This window comes from Somniosus microcephalus, chromosome 5 (assembly GCF_052327205.1).
Source record: "Somniosus microcephalus isolate GS21.2 chromosome 5, FLI_Smic_1.0, whole genome shotgun sequence".
Lineage (NCBI taxonomy): Eukaryota > Metazoa > Chordata > Chondrichthyes > Squaliformes > Somniosidae > Somniosus > Somniosus microcephalus.
Window position 1 is genome coordinate 315,828,097 of NC_140991.1, and position 17,884 is coordinate 315,845,980.

Here is a 17,884-nt window from a genome sequence, read left to right on the forward strand (position 1 = left end):
TTGTTGTCGTAATCTAGTCCTTGAAACCTAGCCCAAGAATATGGCATCTACCAGCAAGGTGCAGGTTGTGTATGACTCATATCCTTGCATGGAAGGTAAGCAGGATCCAAAGACCAGCTGTGACGCAAATTATTTTCAATTGGACATTCTCACACTTTGCACCTGGTGGAGAGGGTGGGCAGGTGCTTATTCTGGGGTAATTACTAAAATCTGTCTAAGTGATGCATCAGAGCAGCTTGGGAATGCCACTGGGGAATGGAGATTATTCTCTCCACCTCTTCGCCGCGGGGAGGCACCTGACCTACACTTGGCCTTTCTTCACACACCGACACAGCTGATATCCAGACCTCTGCTTTCAGGGCGATTGCAGGTGTAAACTCATGAAATTGTGCTATTCTTTGGCAATATGTATTTGAACTGCAGCGCCACCTTAACCGTGGGAAAGATTTCCGCCGTTCTCTATAAAGAGCGTTGTGTATAAAGAACAATTGTGCTATAAATAGCATACAGCAGGAATCTGTTTCCCCCCCCCCTTGCTTTCATCAGCTCTCAAGCACTTGCTTCACTCCTTTGCTTAAAATTAAAGAGGAAAAATGAAAACCTTTAATTGCACACTCGAGAAAATAAGCATTTGTACTCGAACTGTAGCACTGAACACTTGCTCCTGTGTTGTCATGGAAACCAAAGACAATGAGTGTGTATTCCTGGCTGTTGTCCCAGTGTCTCTTCTGATTCAAGCAAATAAGACTCCTCATTAGTTAACAGCGCTCTTGACGATATTTAATATTCTAGCATAAAACCTCTGGTTCTTTCATTCTGGTCTTAACAATGCACTTTCTATGTATAGTTGTACTAAATTGTGTGTCAGCTGGAAGGTTAGGCAAACTTGACCTTTGAGTTTGTCCTTTAGTTCTCTACCCAGGTTTTGAGTGCTATACAGTGGGCATGGGCACTCGCTGGTAATTGTAAAAAGTCAGATAGCGAGGTGGTGAAGGATAGAGTACTGGAGCCCAGTCTTTACTTGCTCACAAGCCTTTATTCACAGAGACGTGCATTACATACTGTGCACCAGTGTCCCCTTTAAACTGTGCGGCCGTGCAGCACTCTGCAGGTCCCACGCAGCCGGTGAACCAGCTTTTAAATAGAAAAACCATGCACGCGTGGAATTTTGAATGGCCCGCGCAGTCCGTTAAAGGGACAGTGCGGGCCAAAAAAGAAATTACAGGGAACATTGCTGTGCACCTCCTGCCACAATAAGCTTGCAACCCTTCCCCAGCCTACTCCCATTTATATATGAGAGCAAGGGAGTCCCCAATTGAATCCCACCACCTGCATACAACTAACTCTCTATTCTTACACACCACTTAAGTACAATTAACAGTAATTACAGGTGCACTGGAGTTGAATGTACAATTATTTGATCCTGTGAAGATTTCAGTCGCGTTTTCCTGCTATAATGAAAATTGTAACAATGATTAGAATATGACCAATAAAACCGATGTTCTTCGCTCTCTCTCTTTTGAACCAAATGTCTCCCCTCTTTCCTGGAGATTCTGGCTCCTAATGGGGTACAGTTCCACAGGTACCCGCAGAGCTCCAGTTCCTCACCCAAGTGGCCATTCTTTCTATGGCAGCCAAGACACTGAGTGTAGGGGTGCTGTTTGACTACTAGGGGCATCACGCCTGATCCTATTCTTAACTACGCTTTCCAGCAGGGGTCACTATCTGGCTGATTTATCTCCCCCTTGCCCGGGGTGCGGAGTTCCCACTGGCTGAATTCAGCTAATTCAACACATGCTGGGGATCAAGCATGTATTCTTCAGTTCCCCTTCGCTGTTTTGAAAACTTTGCGTGTTGCACCTTGAGAGCTTCATAAAATAATTACAAGCTTCAGTTAAAACACATGGCTCATGGCGATCTACTTCCAGGTTGAAGGGGGCAAGAACAAAGCAGTAATTTCACCTCCACACACTGATCTGTCCTCCAAGGGAAATCCTGTGCATCTGTTCGAGGCAAGAAACTGGCAAATGTAGGGAGAGTTAACAAATTCTGTATTTAAATTTCATACACGTCCTTGTCATCAGCCCTGAACTTAATCTATGCAGCTCTACAGAATGGAGGAAAGTTTGTAGATAAAAGCGCGGAGATGCAAACATCTTTTGCTGAGGAGGATTTCTATAAGAGGTTATAGAGAGAGTCAGTTTTGGCTGGAAGTAATTACAAGGAAGTAATCTAATCAAGGGTTTCAAATGGCATAAACCATGAGAGCGAAGCTCAAGGATTTTTGCTGTAACAGTAATTTGAATCCCTCGATTAGATTACAGTCTTGAATGCACTCTGGAGTAGGTATAATTATGCACTATGAACTTTATAAGAAAGGTTTATTTTGTTCTGCGTTTGTATTTATACCCTCAGCAGGTGTCAGTACCAGCGTTGGCAGCTGTGCTCTGTGTTAATGTACAGTGATGTTCCAACAGCGGGATTACAGTCGCAACGTCATTATTGGCAATTTAGAGAGACAGAAGTTGTGGTTCATAACTGAGAAATCGTATTGCTTGCTTAAATCATGATTTTAACATTGACCAGAACTGCAGCTATTTCTCTCACTCAAAAAACACAATTATTGTCTTCACAGTACATGTTTAGTGAAATTCTCAGTACCACACATTCTGAAACCTAATAATTCTACACAATTCACCACAGAAGATGTTTCAAGTCAGTGGTATCTAGGATTCATAGACACTTTAGTTCTTCCTTGTCTGTCAATATACATTGGGGAAGATTTTTGCTGTGTGCAATTTGAAGCAAAATTGTAAGTGCATTCTTTATACGCTAGTATACAATTTTTCTGCTCATCTCCACAGATAGAAAGAAAGACTTGCATACCGCCTTTCACGCCCACCGGACATCCCAAAGTGCTTTACAGACAATTCCGTACCTTTTGAAGTGTAGTCACTGTTGTAATGTAGGAAACACGACAGCCAAGCTCTCGCAAACAGCAGTGTGATAATGACCAGATCACCTGTTTTAGTGATGTTGATTGAGGGGTAAATATTGGCCCCAGGACACCGGGGAGAACTCCCCTGCTCTTCAAAATAGTGCCGGGCGATCTTTTACATCCACCTGAGAGGGCAGACGGGGCCTCGGTTTAACGTCTCGTCTGAAAGTTGGCACCTCCGACAGTGCGGCACTCCCTCAGTACTGCATTGGAGTGTCGGCCAAGATTTTTGTGCTCAAGTCTCTGGAGTGGGACTTGGAAGCACGAGTGCTACCCACTGAGCCACGACTGACATTAAGTTCATGGTTATTCTGCAGCTTGTGGTAACATTGCATTTCTTTTGTAAGAAAACATGCATCATCCATTATGCTTGTCATGTATGGGGTCTTTCACGCTAATTTTTTGAAAACTTTTTATTGGTACCTCTTAGCTATTTGATGCCTCAACAATCCAGTCCAGTTCTGTTAATGATTTTATTTTTTTTCTTTCTAGGAAACTTGGAACTGCCGGACAGAAACTGGGGGGCTCCGCTGTGCTTTGCCACATAAAACATGATCCTCTGGATCCCAGTGGTTGCTTCACGCTGACTGCAGCCAATGTGGGAAAGTGTCAAGCCATCCTGTGCCGGGATGGCAAGCCGTTGCCTCTCTCCAAGCTGTACACTGTCCGCTGCGATGAAGAATTAGAGAGGGTTAAACAGCACAAAGCTATTATCACCGAGGTAAAATATCCCAGTACTCTGTTCTGTGAAGCTAAATTACATCCCGGGCAGTTTTCCAAATGGCCAAATTACTGCAAACTGTTTACAGCCTTTCAGTAGTTTTCAATTACTTCCAGATTATATTCTTAATATTGATACATTTTGTAGCTTGTAATTAACTTTCATGTGACTAGGTTTTTAATTCTTTAATGCGTCTGGCAGAGTATGCATTTTATATGGCAGGATCTGCTGGTTGTCTTGCTGAAATGCCCAATGCAGCAGCTTCCAAGAGGGCAATTTATAAACTCGGAAATAATTCATGAAAATGATGATGTTCCGAAAACTGATTTTGCACCTTAATGTGATAAAAGGAGCAATGGCTCCAGTAGTCTCTTGTGTAATGAATAAAGAGGGAGCTTGCATCTCTCCACTGTTAAAGGAGTGATGGGTCTTAATTGGCAGCGTGGGTGGTGGGATTGCTAATATTTGAAGTTAACAAATAAATTCTGTTTTTTTTTTATTGCGTTAAATTAGAAAGCAAACTAATTAGTATTCTCTCTCCTCTCTAAGGCTGAGCAGCTGTGGCTGTGCATATCTACTCTGCTCCAGCCTGGCTCCGTTTTCTGTGCAGTGAGGGACACCATAGACTGAATATCATATCCCTCACTTCAGCTGACCCAGAGAGAAGTACATATAGAATCATATAAAATGACTCGATTTTAGAAGAAATGCATGTGCTTTTCATAGCTCTCGTATCGGAGCGATTTCCTCTAATCCCATTTGGAATTGGAAGGAATAAGGAATTGATTTTGTGCTTTGAAACAATTAAGTAATTGTTTTAAAAAATTGCCCTCGTGAGGAATGTGGGCATATTAAATTGTATCTGGAAAAACGTAGGGGGGGAAAATGTTTGGAATTGATTTCAAAATAAAGGCAGGCTTGAGGCCATGGATAGTGTAGCGGACTGGATTACAGTTCTTTCACTTTTTAAACCTCGATTCTTCCTCATTCTTTTGCCCTACACCGTTAAATAAGAACTGCCATCATCCCACCAGGGAAAAATCACCTAGGATAACTGTCTCTTTATCAGCCCTCATTCTGCTGTGTGACAATCTCCTAGCCCTGTCCTGCATTAGACGTCAGTCTCTTTCTTCCGCTGGTTAGATCTGTTGTCTCCAGCACAGAGAAAGTTCAGTTGTTTTATTCGTTTCTGTTTAAGAATTTTAAGTCTCTCCTTTTAGTTCCTGGTTGTGCAAAGGGGAAGATTCTCAAATTTCTCTGTTATATAGTTTCACTTGTAGCTGTGTGCTGTTCTACCAACGCAATCTTGAGCCTTGGTCTTTTCAGACCTACCTTGATCAGGTTGACTCCAAATGATCTCAGCCCTGCAATAAATGTCTGCACCTGGTTTCAGAATTCGTATCGAATGTTGGGGACCCTTCCTGGCCACAACATCTCCCACCACTGCGTGAAACCTGTTCCAGATCCGGCACATGATCTTAAATTAATCAAATCGTTCACTGGAAAGGAATACTGGCCCCCTTCATATCCAAGCTCAGTTCACCTTGACAGAGAATTTGCGATTCCATTATGGCAGGGCAACCTTCCATTCCCAGACCTTAGATCCAAAAGTGAATAGGAAGGCGTCAAGCCATGTTGTACCAGAACGCTTTGGGGTCAGCTCCCAGATTGGTATGGACAACACTGGCACTGACTGAATGACCAGAGCATCACCGTACTTGGCTCGTGCTAAGTTGCATTGCCAAATTGTTGCACTACGTGAAGTAGTCATCTTAGCTCCGAGACCGGCATCAATCAAAGTTGATTCCAACAAGTGGAGCCAGACATAAGTCCAACTATGGGAAACGGAAAAATAAGGTCAAGGAAGCCTAGCCCCTCTCTCGTTCCCTTCCCCTCCTCTCTTCAAAGAAACCTCTCCCCTCTCTTTCACTCCTCAAGGGCTCAGCCATTGGCAGCATGTCCCAACATCTAGCAGCCATAGGAATCGAGCTGCTGCCACAGCAAGTGTCCCAGTAGGACCAGCCCCAGAAATCCTTGACCCAAATACCAGTGCAGATATTAGTGTGGTTCAATGCTGAGTACCAAAGGCAAGTGAATTTTTTGCTGAAAGGCAAAGTGAGGTTCTCCTATTCTTAGGAAGGAGGATGATGCTGACAAGGGAATGGAGGAAGAACTAAGATTCTTCTAACACACAGTGCAAATGCCAAATCAACGTGCAGAGTTGTAACAATTCCAAATGAATTTTCTCAATGCAGCTGCTAGAACAGCAAATCAAGTGAACATGCTGTGAAAGTTCAGCAGTTTTAGAACCATAGAATAGTACAGCACAGGAGGTGGCCATTCGGCCCATCCAGTCTGCACCGGCTCTTTCGAAGAGCGATCCAGTTAGTCCCACTCCCCTGCTCTTTCCCCACATCCCTGAAATGTTTTTCTCCTTCAAGTATTTATCCAATTCCCTTTCGAAGGCTACTATTGACTCTATCCACCGCCTTATCAGGCAGTGCATGCCACATCCTAACCACTCGTTGCGTAAAAAAGTTTTTCCTCATGTCGCCTCTGGTTCTTTTGCCAATCACCTTAAATCTGTGCCCTCTGGTTATCGACCCTTCAGCCATTGGAAACGGTTTCTCTTGATTTACTCTACTAAACCCTTCATGATTTTAAACACCTCTATTAAATCAAAATAGAGTACAAAAGCCAGGGAGTTTTCTGCCTGAACTTCAGCATAGAATCATAGAATGGTTACAGCTCAGAAGGAGGCCATTTGGCCCATCGAGCCCGTGCCGATGCTGTTGATACTTCCTTTTACCAGAAATAAGCGGTTCACGTTCAGCTTCAATTCTCCTGAATGCCACTTGTGGCTTGGCTGATCCAGGGGCCTCACTTTCTGTCTCGACGAGTAGCGGAGCACAGGCAAGCAGGTGTCCTTCCATGCCTTCAGAAGTATGATCCTTGCAACTGAGAGCGCCTGGCAGGATGGACTGCAGGTGGTGGTACAACACCAAAAAAACCTCGGCATCCTCTCCCTCCACCTGAAACAAGTGACACCGAGATACCGAGTTCAAGTGGGTGGGAGGAATTTTTTTTTTTTTTAATTCTCCAATTGGAGTTGGTCTCATCTGGTCGAGAGTACGAGGGCTTCTTAATGTGCCTGTTGTGATCTCCCCTGCACTGATTTTTATTGATGCCAAAATCTGAACCGGCTTCAGGTTCCGAGTCCAAGTTCTGGGTAACTTGTATTTAACCTGTTTTTCTTTTGGGGAGTCCTTTAATACACACACCCTCCTGTTGCTCAAAGCGCATGGGGAAGCAGAAAAGGATCTTTTTTTGATGTTTGCCTGTATTAGATGATTATCTATTTTGTTTTCCTAGGTTAGCAAATTGTAGATTAGACAACACGTTGATTTTGTGCTGTGGCCTCTGACTAGGTCAGCATGCAGAGGAGGATTCCATGAACATAATCCATAGGGAATCGTTCTCAAACAATCTGTATGAGATGGCCTAAAGGTTCCAGCTGTGAGACTTCTACCTCCTGTTTAGGCATTGGCCCGGAATTTGCGGTCGAGATGATGGTGAACCGTCATTTCACCTTTGAAACTGAGCGCAACTTTAGGATGTAGCGCATGCACAGTCAAACGCGGAAATCCTGAAGTTGCGGTCAGTCATTCACTGCTCCGGATACTGGCTGGGCTGTGCCCCCAACCCCAAAGAGCCGGCAATTCAGCGAAATAGCTCAGATCAGGGAAACTGACGCAAACTTCATCTCCTCCGCAGTAATACCGCTGTTAAATTCCCCACTAAAAGTTGGACCCTTTCGGATTAGGTGTAACTGGGGTTTTAAGTGTATTGACTGCTAAACACAGGTTAGGGCCCTGAAAAACTAACTTTAATTTTGTGCAGTGTCAAATTAATCCATTTTAATAAAAAATTTAAAATTTTAAGAAACTATATTTTTTTTAAAATTTTAAAATTTAAGTTTGCCCATCTTTATTTTGGTTTACCTTTTCCCCATGTGAGAGCCCAAATCTTTGTTTTGTTCTCTGTTTTTAAAAAAATGTAAAAGTTAGAATCAAAGGAGCTTACTTACTTCCGGTTGCCTGTCATTTTAATTCACCGCCCCATTCCCACTCGGATCTCACCGTCCTTGGCCTCTTGCATTGCTCCACAGAAGCTCAACGTAAACTCGAGGAACAGCACCTCATCTTCCAATTAGACACTTTACAGCCTTCCGGACTCAATATCGAGTTCAACAATTTCAGATCATAACCTCGGCCCCTATTACATTTTTACTTATATTTTTTATCCACACCTTTGTTTTGGTTCCCCCCCCCCCCCCTTTCCTTTTTTTCTCTCTCCCACATGGCAGCTGTCTCCCATTCTGCCAGCGCATTTCACACCTAATCTAGAGCTGTCTTTTGTCTCCACTAGTCCTATCACCATCTCGTCTCATTTTGAATACCTCTTAATGTCTCTTCTCTTTTGTTCTCTCCCAGCCTGGCCTCTTAATCTATTTCATTCCCTGTGCCTCTTTAGTCTTGATAAAGGGTTTTGACCCGAAACGTTGACTCTAATTTCTCTCCACGCATGTTGCCTGGCCTGAGTTTTTCCAGCATTTTCTGTTGTTATTTTGAGCTTACTTACTTCCTTGTTTGTGGTCTGAGAGAATTCTGCATTTGATTGGCTGCTTAGACAGCTTGTTCACGTCACAGCAGCTCGCACTGTGGGATTCCCACTAAACACCATTGATTTGAATTACGTGTTGGAAAACCCCAAATTCTCGACCGAGATCGCCAGATCCTTGTGCGAAGCTTATTTCGAGGCCAGTGGTGAACATCTTTGCTTCGCCGCTGGCTGCAAATTACGGGCCATTATTTTGTGGCATATTTAATTTAATCAGAATATCGATGAATGGAGGTGAATGCCGGATTATCAGGCACATCTACAGTAGGCGCTGACTTTTTTTTCCCCCTGCCCCAATTCAAAGAAACATAATTTTAGCCCAACCTTCCAGCAGGAAACGGACGATCGGGTGCAATGCTTGTTGTCCACACTGCCTGGTTTTACTCTGTTAAATTCAGTGATGTTTAATATTGGGCAGTGTGTAAAACCAGTGCTCCACCCGATCCTGTGGGATTCCCGCCTGCCGAGTTAGCTTAAAATTACCCCCTGTAATTCACAAAGATATTTAATCTGGAAATTCTCCTTTTTAATTAGTCTGATTTCTTCACGTCCTGATTTCTGAGCAATTGATGACATTAAGAAGTTATTGTTGCTGATAGTTTTCCCAAATACTCACTCACTGTGTCCAAATTTAGGAGGTAAACAACTGCAGTTAGGATTTAGCTGTAATCAAGACAAAATGCTGGAAACACTCAGCAGGTCGGGCAGCATCTGTGAAGAGAGAAACAAGAGTTAACGTTTCAGGTCGATGACCTTCCATCAGAACTTCATCGACCTGAAACGTTAACTCTGTTTCTCTCTCCACAGAGGCTGCCTGACCTGAGTGTTTCCAGCATTTTCTGTGTTTATTTCAGATTTCCCGCATTCTCGCAGTATTTTGCTTTTGTATTTGGATTTAGCTGTGTTTTATTTTTCTGTTTTCGTATTGGCTACAATAAAGCACTTTATTTTATGAATGTTAATCTGTGTAATTGCTACACCTCTTATCTGCCATTCGCATTCTTGCTCTGAAATTAATATTTTACCTTTTTTATTGCAGGACAATAAAGTCAATGGGGTGACTGATTCTACAAGGATTTTGGGCTACACATTCCTTCATCCATACGTCGTGCCTCGGCCTCATGTTCAGTCTGTTACCCTCACTCCACAGGACGAGTTCTTCATTCTGGGCAGTAAGGGACTCTGGGACAGCATCTCCTACGTGGAAGCTGTGGAATCTGTGAGAAACGTGCCTGATGCGCAGGCTGCGGCCAAGAAGCTGTGTAGCCTGGCCCAGAGCTACGGGTGCAATGACAGCATCAGCGCCGTGGTTGTCCAGCTGAATGTTAGCGAGGACTGCTTCTGCTGCTGCGACATGAATGGCATACCACCTCCCAGCCCGGGCATTTTCCCTCCATCGGTAAATGTAGTTCTAAAGGACAGGCCGCCAGATACCTTGGGGATGCCATCTTCCAGCAGCGGTGTCGCCTCCGAGATCAGTAGCGAAATCTCCACCTCTGAGATGAGCAGCGAAGTGGGCTCGACGGCCTCCGACGAGCCTCCCCAGGTCACCATGAATGACGGAGGCCCCATCTTCCATGGCGAGCAGCGATGTATGCTGCACCCAGTCTGCCTGACCAACTCGTTCCAGCGACAGCTCTCCAGCGCCACCTTCTCCAGTGCATTTTCAGACAACGGACTGGACAGCGAAGACGAGGAGCCCATCGAGGGCGTCTTTTCCAATGGCAGCAGAGTGGAGGTAGAGGTTGACATTCACTGCATGCGGATAAAGGAAAAAATGTCTTTGCATTCAACTTCTGACGCATGCGACGAAGGAATAGTTATCAGCGCAAATGAAGATGAAAACTCTGAAAAGATGCTCCTCCTTAAAGTTCACGGTGAAATCGACTGGCTAGGAAATGACGAGAACAAGTTTGAATACTCCACGACGGGGACTATTGGTCGGAGGCGCGGAAATGGTTCTGTGGCGCCCTCTGAGAAGAGCCACAACTTGATCGAGGTGGCAGCTGACGCACCGATGAAAAAGAGTGGCGGTTACTTTGCCGCCCCTGCCCAGCCTGACCCAGACGACCAATTCATAATTCCCCCGGAACTGGAGGAAGAAGTGAAGGAGATAATGAAACAACACCAGGAGCAACAGCAGCGCCAGTATCAACTGGACCAGCTCCCAGACTGCTACGACACACCTCTATGACCAGGAGGAAAACAATTGCTTTTATTGAATTTGAGCCTTATTTGCTCAAGGAACTATACTTTTAAATTGAGACTGTTCAGATATCAAGAGATTTTGTCCCACTTTCTAATCTCCCCCTCTCCCCCCCCCCCCCCCCCCCCCCGCTGCCAGTTACACACACACACTAACGTGCTGCCATGTTTTTTAATCATCATAAATTTGTCTGTTACTGATTAACCAATTAAGATACAAATAACAGATTAACATTGGTTTTCCTATAGCGTATCATTTGTACAAGGTGAGGACATATTTAGTATATTGCAAGCAGTCAGTTTTCTTAAACTATTGAGTATTTGTTTTTAAAAACCAGAAAAGCTTAAGTATTATGAATGATTGATTCTAGTTGATGCTCTAAATGTGGTATTTCTAAAAACATTGGCTTTTTAAAGCGAAAGTCATAGAAATTTGTAGACTTTAAAGACTAACTCCTAGGAGTTGCAAACTCGTTAATGTGACATAGTCACCGAGATTTACTAATCTTCTCTGAGAGAACAGTTGATTCACAGATTATTTGTAAATAGTTTAAATGTTGTATAGTGATAAATACAGTGTTCCACCTGCAGAGTCCTGTATCTGGGAAAGAATGAAGAAAAGGGGCATTAAAAAAAAAAAAAAAAAAAAAAAAATTCCCCTCGTTGCAACTTTAAGAAGGTAATGCGTGACTGGATATCGGTGCGATTACTTCCTGGCCATGGCTTTTCTTTCAAGAATCACTCTGTTTTTTGTCAGCTGGCCTGTTTTCACACCTGAATTTCTGCTCTTCCATTTCTTCTGCCATTCACCAGCACAACTGTACCGACGACGTCACAAGGAAAAAAAATTATATACAAAGGACTCATGAACAGATATGTTAATACATTTTTGTTTAAAATAAATCTACAATTTGAATAAGCCTGTATGGTTGATTTTTAATTAAAAAAGTAAAACCCCAAGGGGTTCCATTTGAGTCTGGGTTCAAAAATTAAAAAGTTTGTTTCCTGGCATAAATGGGTTAGCATCAGAACTGAGCTGCTAACAAGTAAAGATGCATGGTTCAAAACTGCTTGTAATTCAGCACATGTTGGTAGTTTTAGGCTATACATGTAGACCCAGAACTTCGGGTCTCCACGGGTGAGTACGCACGGGGTACTCACCCGTAAGCCCAATGGAAGTGCCGGTTTCATGCATGCACTGCGTATGCGCAGGAAACCGGCACGTCCGTTCCCCTGAAAGCAGGGGTTCAGAGGTCAAACGCATGCGCAGGAGAGGCAGCGTGTGCGCATCGAACTTCGTTTTTTTTTACAGGTTTTCCCGGAAAGGTAAGTCTCCAGAAGTTAGACATTTAAAAAGCAGTCGCAAGGCCTGCTTTTTACAAGGTACGTGCTGAATTAATTAAAATTAAAACATTTTTTCCACAGGTTTATTATTTTTAAATACTTTAAAGAAAGGTAAGTTTATTTTTAGCCTCGTTAGAAAATGTAATTAATTTTTTCAAAAATTTAAATTATTGTTTAAAATAGTTATTTCATGTAATTTATAGTTTATTTAAAAAATGTGATTTTTTAAAAATTTATTTGAAGATTTAGTGATGTTTGGGGCTCGTAGTATTTATAAGTTTGACAGCACTTCCTGTCAAACTTATGAATGAAGCATTCCCTGCTCCGATTGGCTCCCCATGGCCCACGTGATCCCAGGGGACGCATTGAACTAACTGCGCCCCTGGGATACGCAAGCACTGCGCGCCGGCAGTTGGAACAGGCCCAGGATCGGAATTCCACGCGGGCCCACAGCTCAACGGCCAGCGCGCAAGGTAAGTGCAGGTCGGGGGATACACCCGCAGGAAGCCTCCGACCCGAATTTCTGGGCCGTAGTCTTCTACAAGGCACAAGTAAGGAGTGTGATGGAATACTCTCCACTTGCCTGGATGAGTGCAGCTCCAACAACACTCAAGAAGCTCGACACCATCCAGGACAAAGCAGCCCGCTTGATTGGCACCCCATCCACCACCTTAAACATTCACTCCCTCCTCCACCGGCGCACCATGGTTGCAGTGTGTACCATCTACAAGATGCACTGCAGCAACTCGCCAAGGCTTCGTCGACAGCACCTCCCAAACCCGCAACCTCTACCACCTAGAAGGACAAGGGCAGCAGGCATTTGGGAACACCGCCACCTCCAAGTCACACACTATCCTGACTTGGAAATATATCGCCGTTCCTTCATGTCACTGAGTCAAAATCCTGGAACTCCCTACCTAACAGCACTGTGGGAGCACCTTCACCACACGGACTGCAGCGTTTCAAGAAGGCGGCTCACCACCACCTTCTCAAGGGCAGTTGGGGATGGGCAATAAATGCTGGCCTTGCCAGCGATGCCCAAACCCGTGAACAATTTTTTTTTTAAAACATTGATGGTGTGGGAAATTAGAGGTTGGGTATGAGATGATCTTCCCAGCCTTGCTAAGATGCACTGTTAACAAAACTCCCTCTGCAATCTATGTTCTGTGGCTAATGAGACCTAACCTAGATGTGCTGAATTCTAATACCAGACACCTAAAATGGAAAGGTTAACTTGTCTGCTCACTCTAGAGCTGCTGACTGACCTGTGTGCTTCCAGCATTTGTCTGTTTTTATAATCTGCTGAGTAGGTCTCTGGTTTGGTTCCTGGTCTATGCTGAGCTTGCTGATCTCAGCTAGGTGCTAGAATTAGCCTCGCACCCCTGTGTTAGGAAAGAGAAAAATTGCCAGGGCTCCGACTCTGACATCCGGCTCCTCATCACTAGGAAAATAGGAACAGGCGTAGGCCATTCAGCCCTTTGAGCCTGTTCCTCCATTCAATGAGATCATGGCTGGTCTGCAACCTAACTCCATATACCCTTGCCCCATATCCCTTAATACCTTTGGTTGATGGAAATCTATCAATCTCAGATTTAAAATTACCAATTGATCTAACATCAATTGCCACTTGCGGAAGAGAGTTCCAAACTTCTACCACCCTTTGTGTGTAGAAGTGTTTCCTAATTTCACTCCTGAAAGGTCTGGCTCTAACTTTTAGACTATGCCCCCTAGTCCTAGACTCCCCAACCAGCCGAAATAGTTTCTCTCCATCTACCCTATTTGTTCCCCTTCATTTCTTGAAAACGTCGATCAAATCACGAGAGTCCCGAAGGCTGTGGTGCCTGCCCGGTGCCAGGGTTAAGGACATCTCCTCTGGGCTGGAGAGAAACTTGGGAGTGGGAGGGGGAGGATCCAGTTGTCATGGTCCATGTTGGTACCAACGACATAGATAGGACAAGGAAAGAGGTTCTGCTGAGGGAGTATGAGCAGCTAGGGGCCAAATTAAAAAGCAGAACCACAAGGGTAATAATCTCTGGATTACTACCTGAGCCACAAGCAAATTTGGCTAGGGTAAATAAAATCAGAGAGTTAAATGCGTGGCTCAAAGACTGGTGTGGGAGAAATGGGTTTTGCTTCTTGGGACACTGGCACCAGTACTGGGATGGGAGAGAGCTGTTCCGTTGGGACGGACTTCACTTGGCCAGTGCTAGGACTAGAATCCTGGCGAATCGAATAACTAGGGCTGTAGAGAGGGCTTTAAACTAATTCGTGGGGGGGAGGTTTCAAGAGAGCGAAAAATAAAAATGTCAGCAGGGAAGGCAATAGAGCAAGGTAGCAGTAGGGGAATTAAAAACCAGAGTGTGTCAGGAAGGGACAGAATGTATAAAGATAAAGGTAGAGTAGTAAAGGGGGTAAAAGCAGGAATAAATGGTCACAAAACATATTTAAAAGTTCTTTATCTGAATGCACGCAGCATTCGTAACAAAATAGACGAGTTGACGGTACAAATAACTACACATGAGTATGATCTGGTGGCCATTACAGAAACATGGCTGCAAGGTGACTATGACTGGGAACTAAACATCCAGGGGTATTTGACAATTAGGAAGGACAGACAGGAAGGAAAGGGAGGTGGGGTGGCTATGTTAATAAAGGATGGAATCACTGCAATAGTGAGAAATGATATTGGGTCAAAGGATCAGGATAGTGAAACAGTTTGGGTGGAGATAAGGAATAATAAGGGGAAAAAGTCACTAGTGGGCGTAGTCTATAGGCCTCCTAGCAGTTGCAACTCTGTTGGTCGGAGTATAAATCAGGAAATAGTTGGGGCTTGTAATAAGGGAACAGCTATAATCATGGGGGATTTTAACTTTCATATTGACTGGACAAATCAAATTGGGCAGGGCAGCCTTGAGGAAGAGGTCATAGAGTGCATTAGGGACGGGTTCCTTGAGCAGTATGTAACTGAACCAACCAGGGGGCAGGCAATCTTAGATCTGGTCCTGTGTAATGAGACAGGATTAATAAAAAATGCCCTAGTAAAGGATCCCCTTGGAATGAGTGACCATAACATGGTTGAATTCCGAATTCAGTTGGAGGGTGAGAGAGTTGGATCTCAAACCAGCATACTAAGCTTAAATAAAGGAGACTATGAAGGTATGAGAGCAGAGTTGACTAAAGTGGACTGGGGAAATAGATTAACGTGTAAGACAGTACATGAGCAGTGGTGTACATTCAAGGAGATATTTCACAACTTTGAAGAAAAATATGTTCCAGTGAGGAAAAAGGGGCGTAAAAGAAAAGACAGCCATCCGTGGCTAAGTAAAGTAATAAAGGATAGTATCCGACTGAAAACAAGGGCATATAAAGTAGCCAAATCTAGTGGGAGGATAGAAGATTGGGAAGCATTTAAAAGCCAGCAAACAATAACTAAAAGATTAATTAAGAAAGGGAAGATAGATTATGAAAGTAAACTAGCAAAAAATATAAAAACAGATAGCAAGAGTTTCTACAGTTATATAAAAAGAAAAAGGGTGGCTAAAGTGAATGTTGGTCCCTTAGAGGACGAGACCGGGAAATTAGTGGTGGGGAACACGGAGATGGCAAAAACGCTGAACAAATATTTTGTATCAGTCTTTACAGTAGAGGACACTAAAAATATCCCAACACTGGACAAACAGGGGGTTATAGGGGGGGAGGAGCTAAACACGATTAAAATCACTAAGGAGGTGGTACTCGGTAAGATAATGGGACTAAAGGCGGATAAATCCCCTGGACCTGATGGCTTACATCCTAGGGGCTTGAGAGAAGTAGCGGTGGGGATTGTGGATGCATTGGTGGTAATTTTCCAAAACTCCCTGGATTCAGGAAAGGTCCCAGCAGACTGGAAAACTGCTAATGTAATGCCCTTATTTAAAAAGGGAGGCAGACAAAAGGCTGGAAACTATTGACCAGTTAGCCTAACATCTGTGGTTGGTAAAATGTTGGAGTCCATTATTAAGGAAGCAGTAACAGGACATTTGGATAAGCATAATTTAATCGGACAGAGTCAGCATGGTTTTACGAAGGGGAAGTCATGTTTGACAAATTTGCTCGAATTCTTTGAGGACGTAACAAACAGGGTGGATAAAGGGGAACCAGTGGATGTGGTGTATTTGGACTTCCAAAAGGCATTTGACAAGGTGCCACACAAAAGATTACTGCACAAGATAAAAAATCACGGGATTGGGGGCAATATACTGGCATGGGTGGAAGATTGGCTATCTAACAGAAAACAGAGAGTTGGGATAAATGGTTCATTCTCGGGTTGGCAATCAGTAACTAGTGGTGTTCCGCAGGGGTCAGTGCTGGGACCCCAACTCTTTACAATCTATATTAACAATTTGGAGGAAGGGACCGAGTGCAACGTATCCAAGTTTGCCGATGATACAAAGATGGGAGGGAAAGCAGTGAGTGAGGAGGACATAAAAAACCTGCAAAAGGACATAGACAGGCTAAGTGAGTGGGCAAAAATTTGGCAAATGGAATATAATGTTGGAAAGTGTGAGGTTATGCACTTTGGCAGAAAAAAACCAAAGAGCAAGTTATTATCTAAATGGAGAGAAACTGCAAAGTGCTACAATACAAAGGGATCTGGGGGTCCTGGTGCATGAAACACAGAAGGTTAGTATGCAGGTGCAGCAGGTGATCAGGAAGGCCAATGGAATCTTGGCTTTTATTGCAAGGGGGATGGAGTATAAAAGCAGGGAAGTCTTGCTGCAGTTATACAGGGTACTGGTGAGGCCACACCTGGAATACTGCGTACAGTTTTGGTTTCCATATTTAAGAAAAGATATACTTGCTCTCGAGGCGGTTCAGAGAAGGTTCACTCGGTTGATTCCGGAGATGGGGTTGACTTATGAGGAAAGGTTGAGTAGGTTGGGCCTCTACTCATTGGAATTCAGAAGAATGAGAGGCGATCTTATCGAAACATATAAGATTGTGAGGGGGCTTGATCGGGTGGATGCGGTGAGGATGTTTCCACTGATGGGTGAGACTAGAACTAGGGGGCATAATCTTAGAATAAGGGGCTGTCCTTTCAAAACTGAGATGAGAAACTTCTTCACTCAGAGGGTAGTAAATCTATGGAATTTGCTACCTCAGAGAGCTGTGGAAGCTGCGACATTAAATAAATTTAAAACGGAGATAGACAGTTTCCTAGCTGATAAGGGGTTACGGGGAGAGGGCAGGGAAGTGAACCTGAGTCTAAGTTCGGATCAGCCATGATCCTATTGAATGGCGGAGCAGGCCCGAGGGGCCGTATGGCCTACTCCTGCTCCTACTTCTTATGTTCTAAATCACCCCTTAACCTTCTAAATTCCAGGGAATACAGTGGCCCCTTGCTTCAGCTGCGCATATATGCGGCTGTCACGTAAGAACGTGATCTAATTTGACTGCGATTTCCCGGCATTCTCTTCCCCCCCCCCCCCCCCCACCTTGCCACACAGTTAAATGGGTTGTCAATGCTCAGAGTCTAAGCTGCCAAGAAAACTGGCCACTCGGGAATGGTGCGGATGGGTGCCTGATACTCAGGGAACCGTACTCCAGCAGGGATCCAATGCCTTCATGAACAGAGACCAAGGGAGGAAGTTAGCAGGAAAAAAATAAATAGGCAAGGGGTGCCAAAAATATCCATTGCTTTCTCTTCTGCTCTTGAAATGATTGACATGGAATGTTGCTTCAAGTGGGTGGGACAATGATTTATCTGCTGAATTCGCATTCATTGAACAAGTTTTATTTTTCTTGCCGATTATTCTCCTGTCCCCCCTCCTCCCGAAGGCATTGACTCCTCACTGGCTTCCAGTTCCAGCCGTCTTAATCATCCTTTGATACCTTGCCCAAGTGATCGTTCATTATCCAGGTATAAGCTTGGGCAGCTAAGCGTTGGCAAGCTACTC

At 44.1% G+C, this 17,884-nt stretch overlaps 1 protein-coding gene across 2 annotated transcripts in view; it reads left to right on the forward strand.

The window, feature by feature from the left end:
- The window catches only part of phlpp1 (PH domain and leucine rich repeat protein phosphatase 1), a 185,879-nt gene extending 174,301 nt beyond the window's left edge, over window positions 1-11,578 (forward strand). For both annotated transcript variants that reach the window (XM_085989276.1, XM_085989277.1), the window contains exons 16-17: window positions 3,491-3,719; window positions 9,439-11,578. In XM_085989276.1, the coding sequence (XP_085845402.1) occupies window positions 3,491-3,719; window positions 9,439-10,593 (1,384 nt within the window). In that variant the 3' untranslated portion in view covers window positions 10,594-11,578. The remainder of the gene's footprint in view (window positions 1-3,490; window positions 3,720-9,438) is intronic.
- The last annotated feature ends 6,306 nt before the right edge of the window (window positions 11,579-17,884 follow it).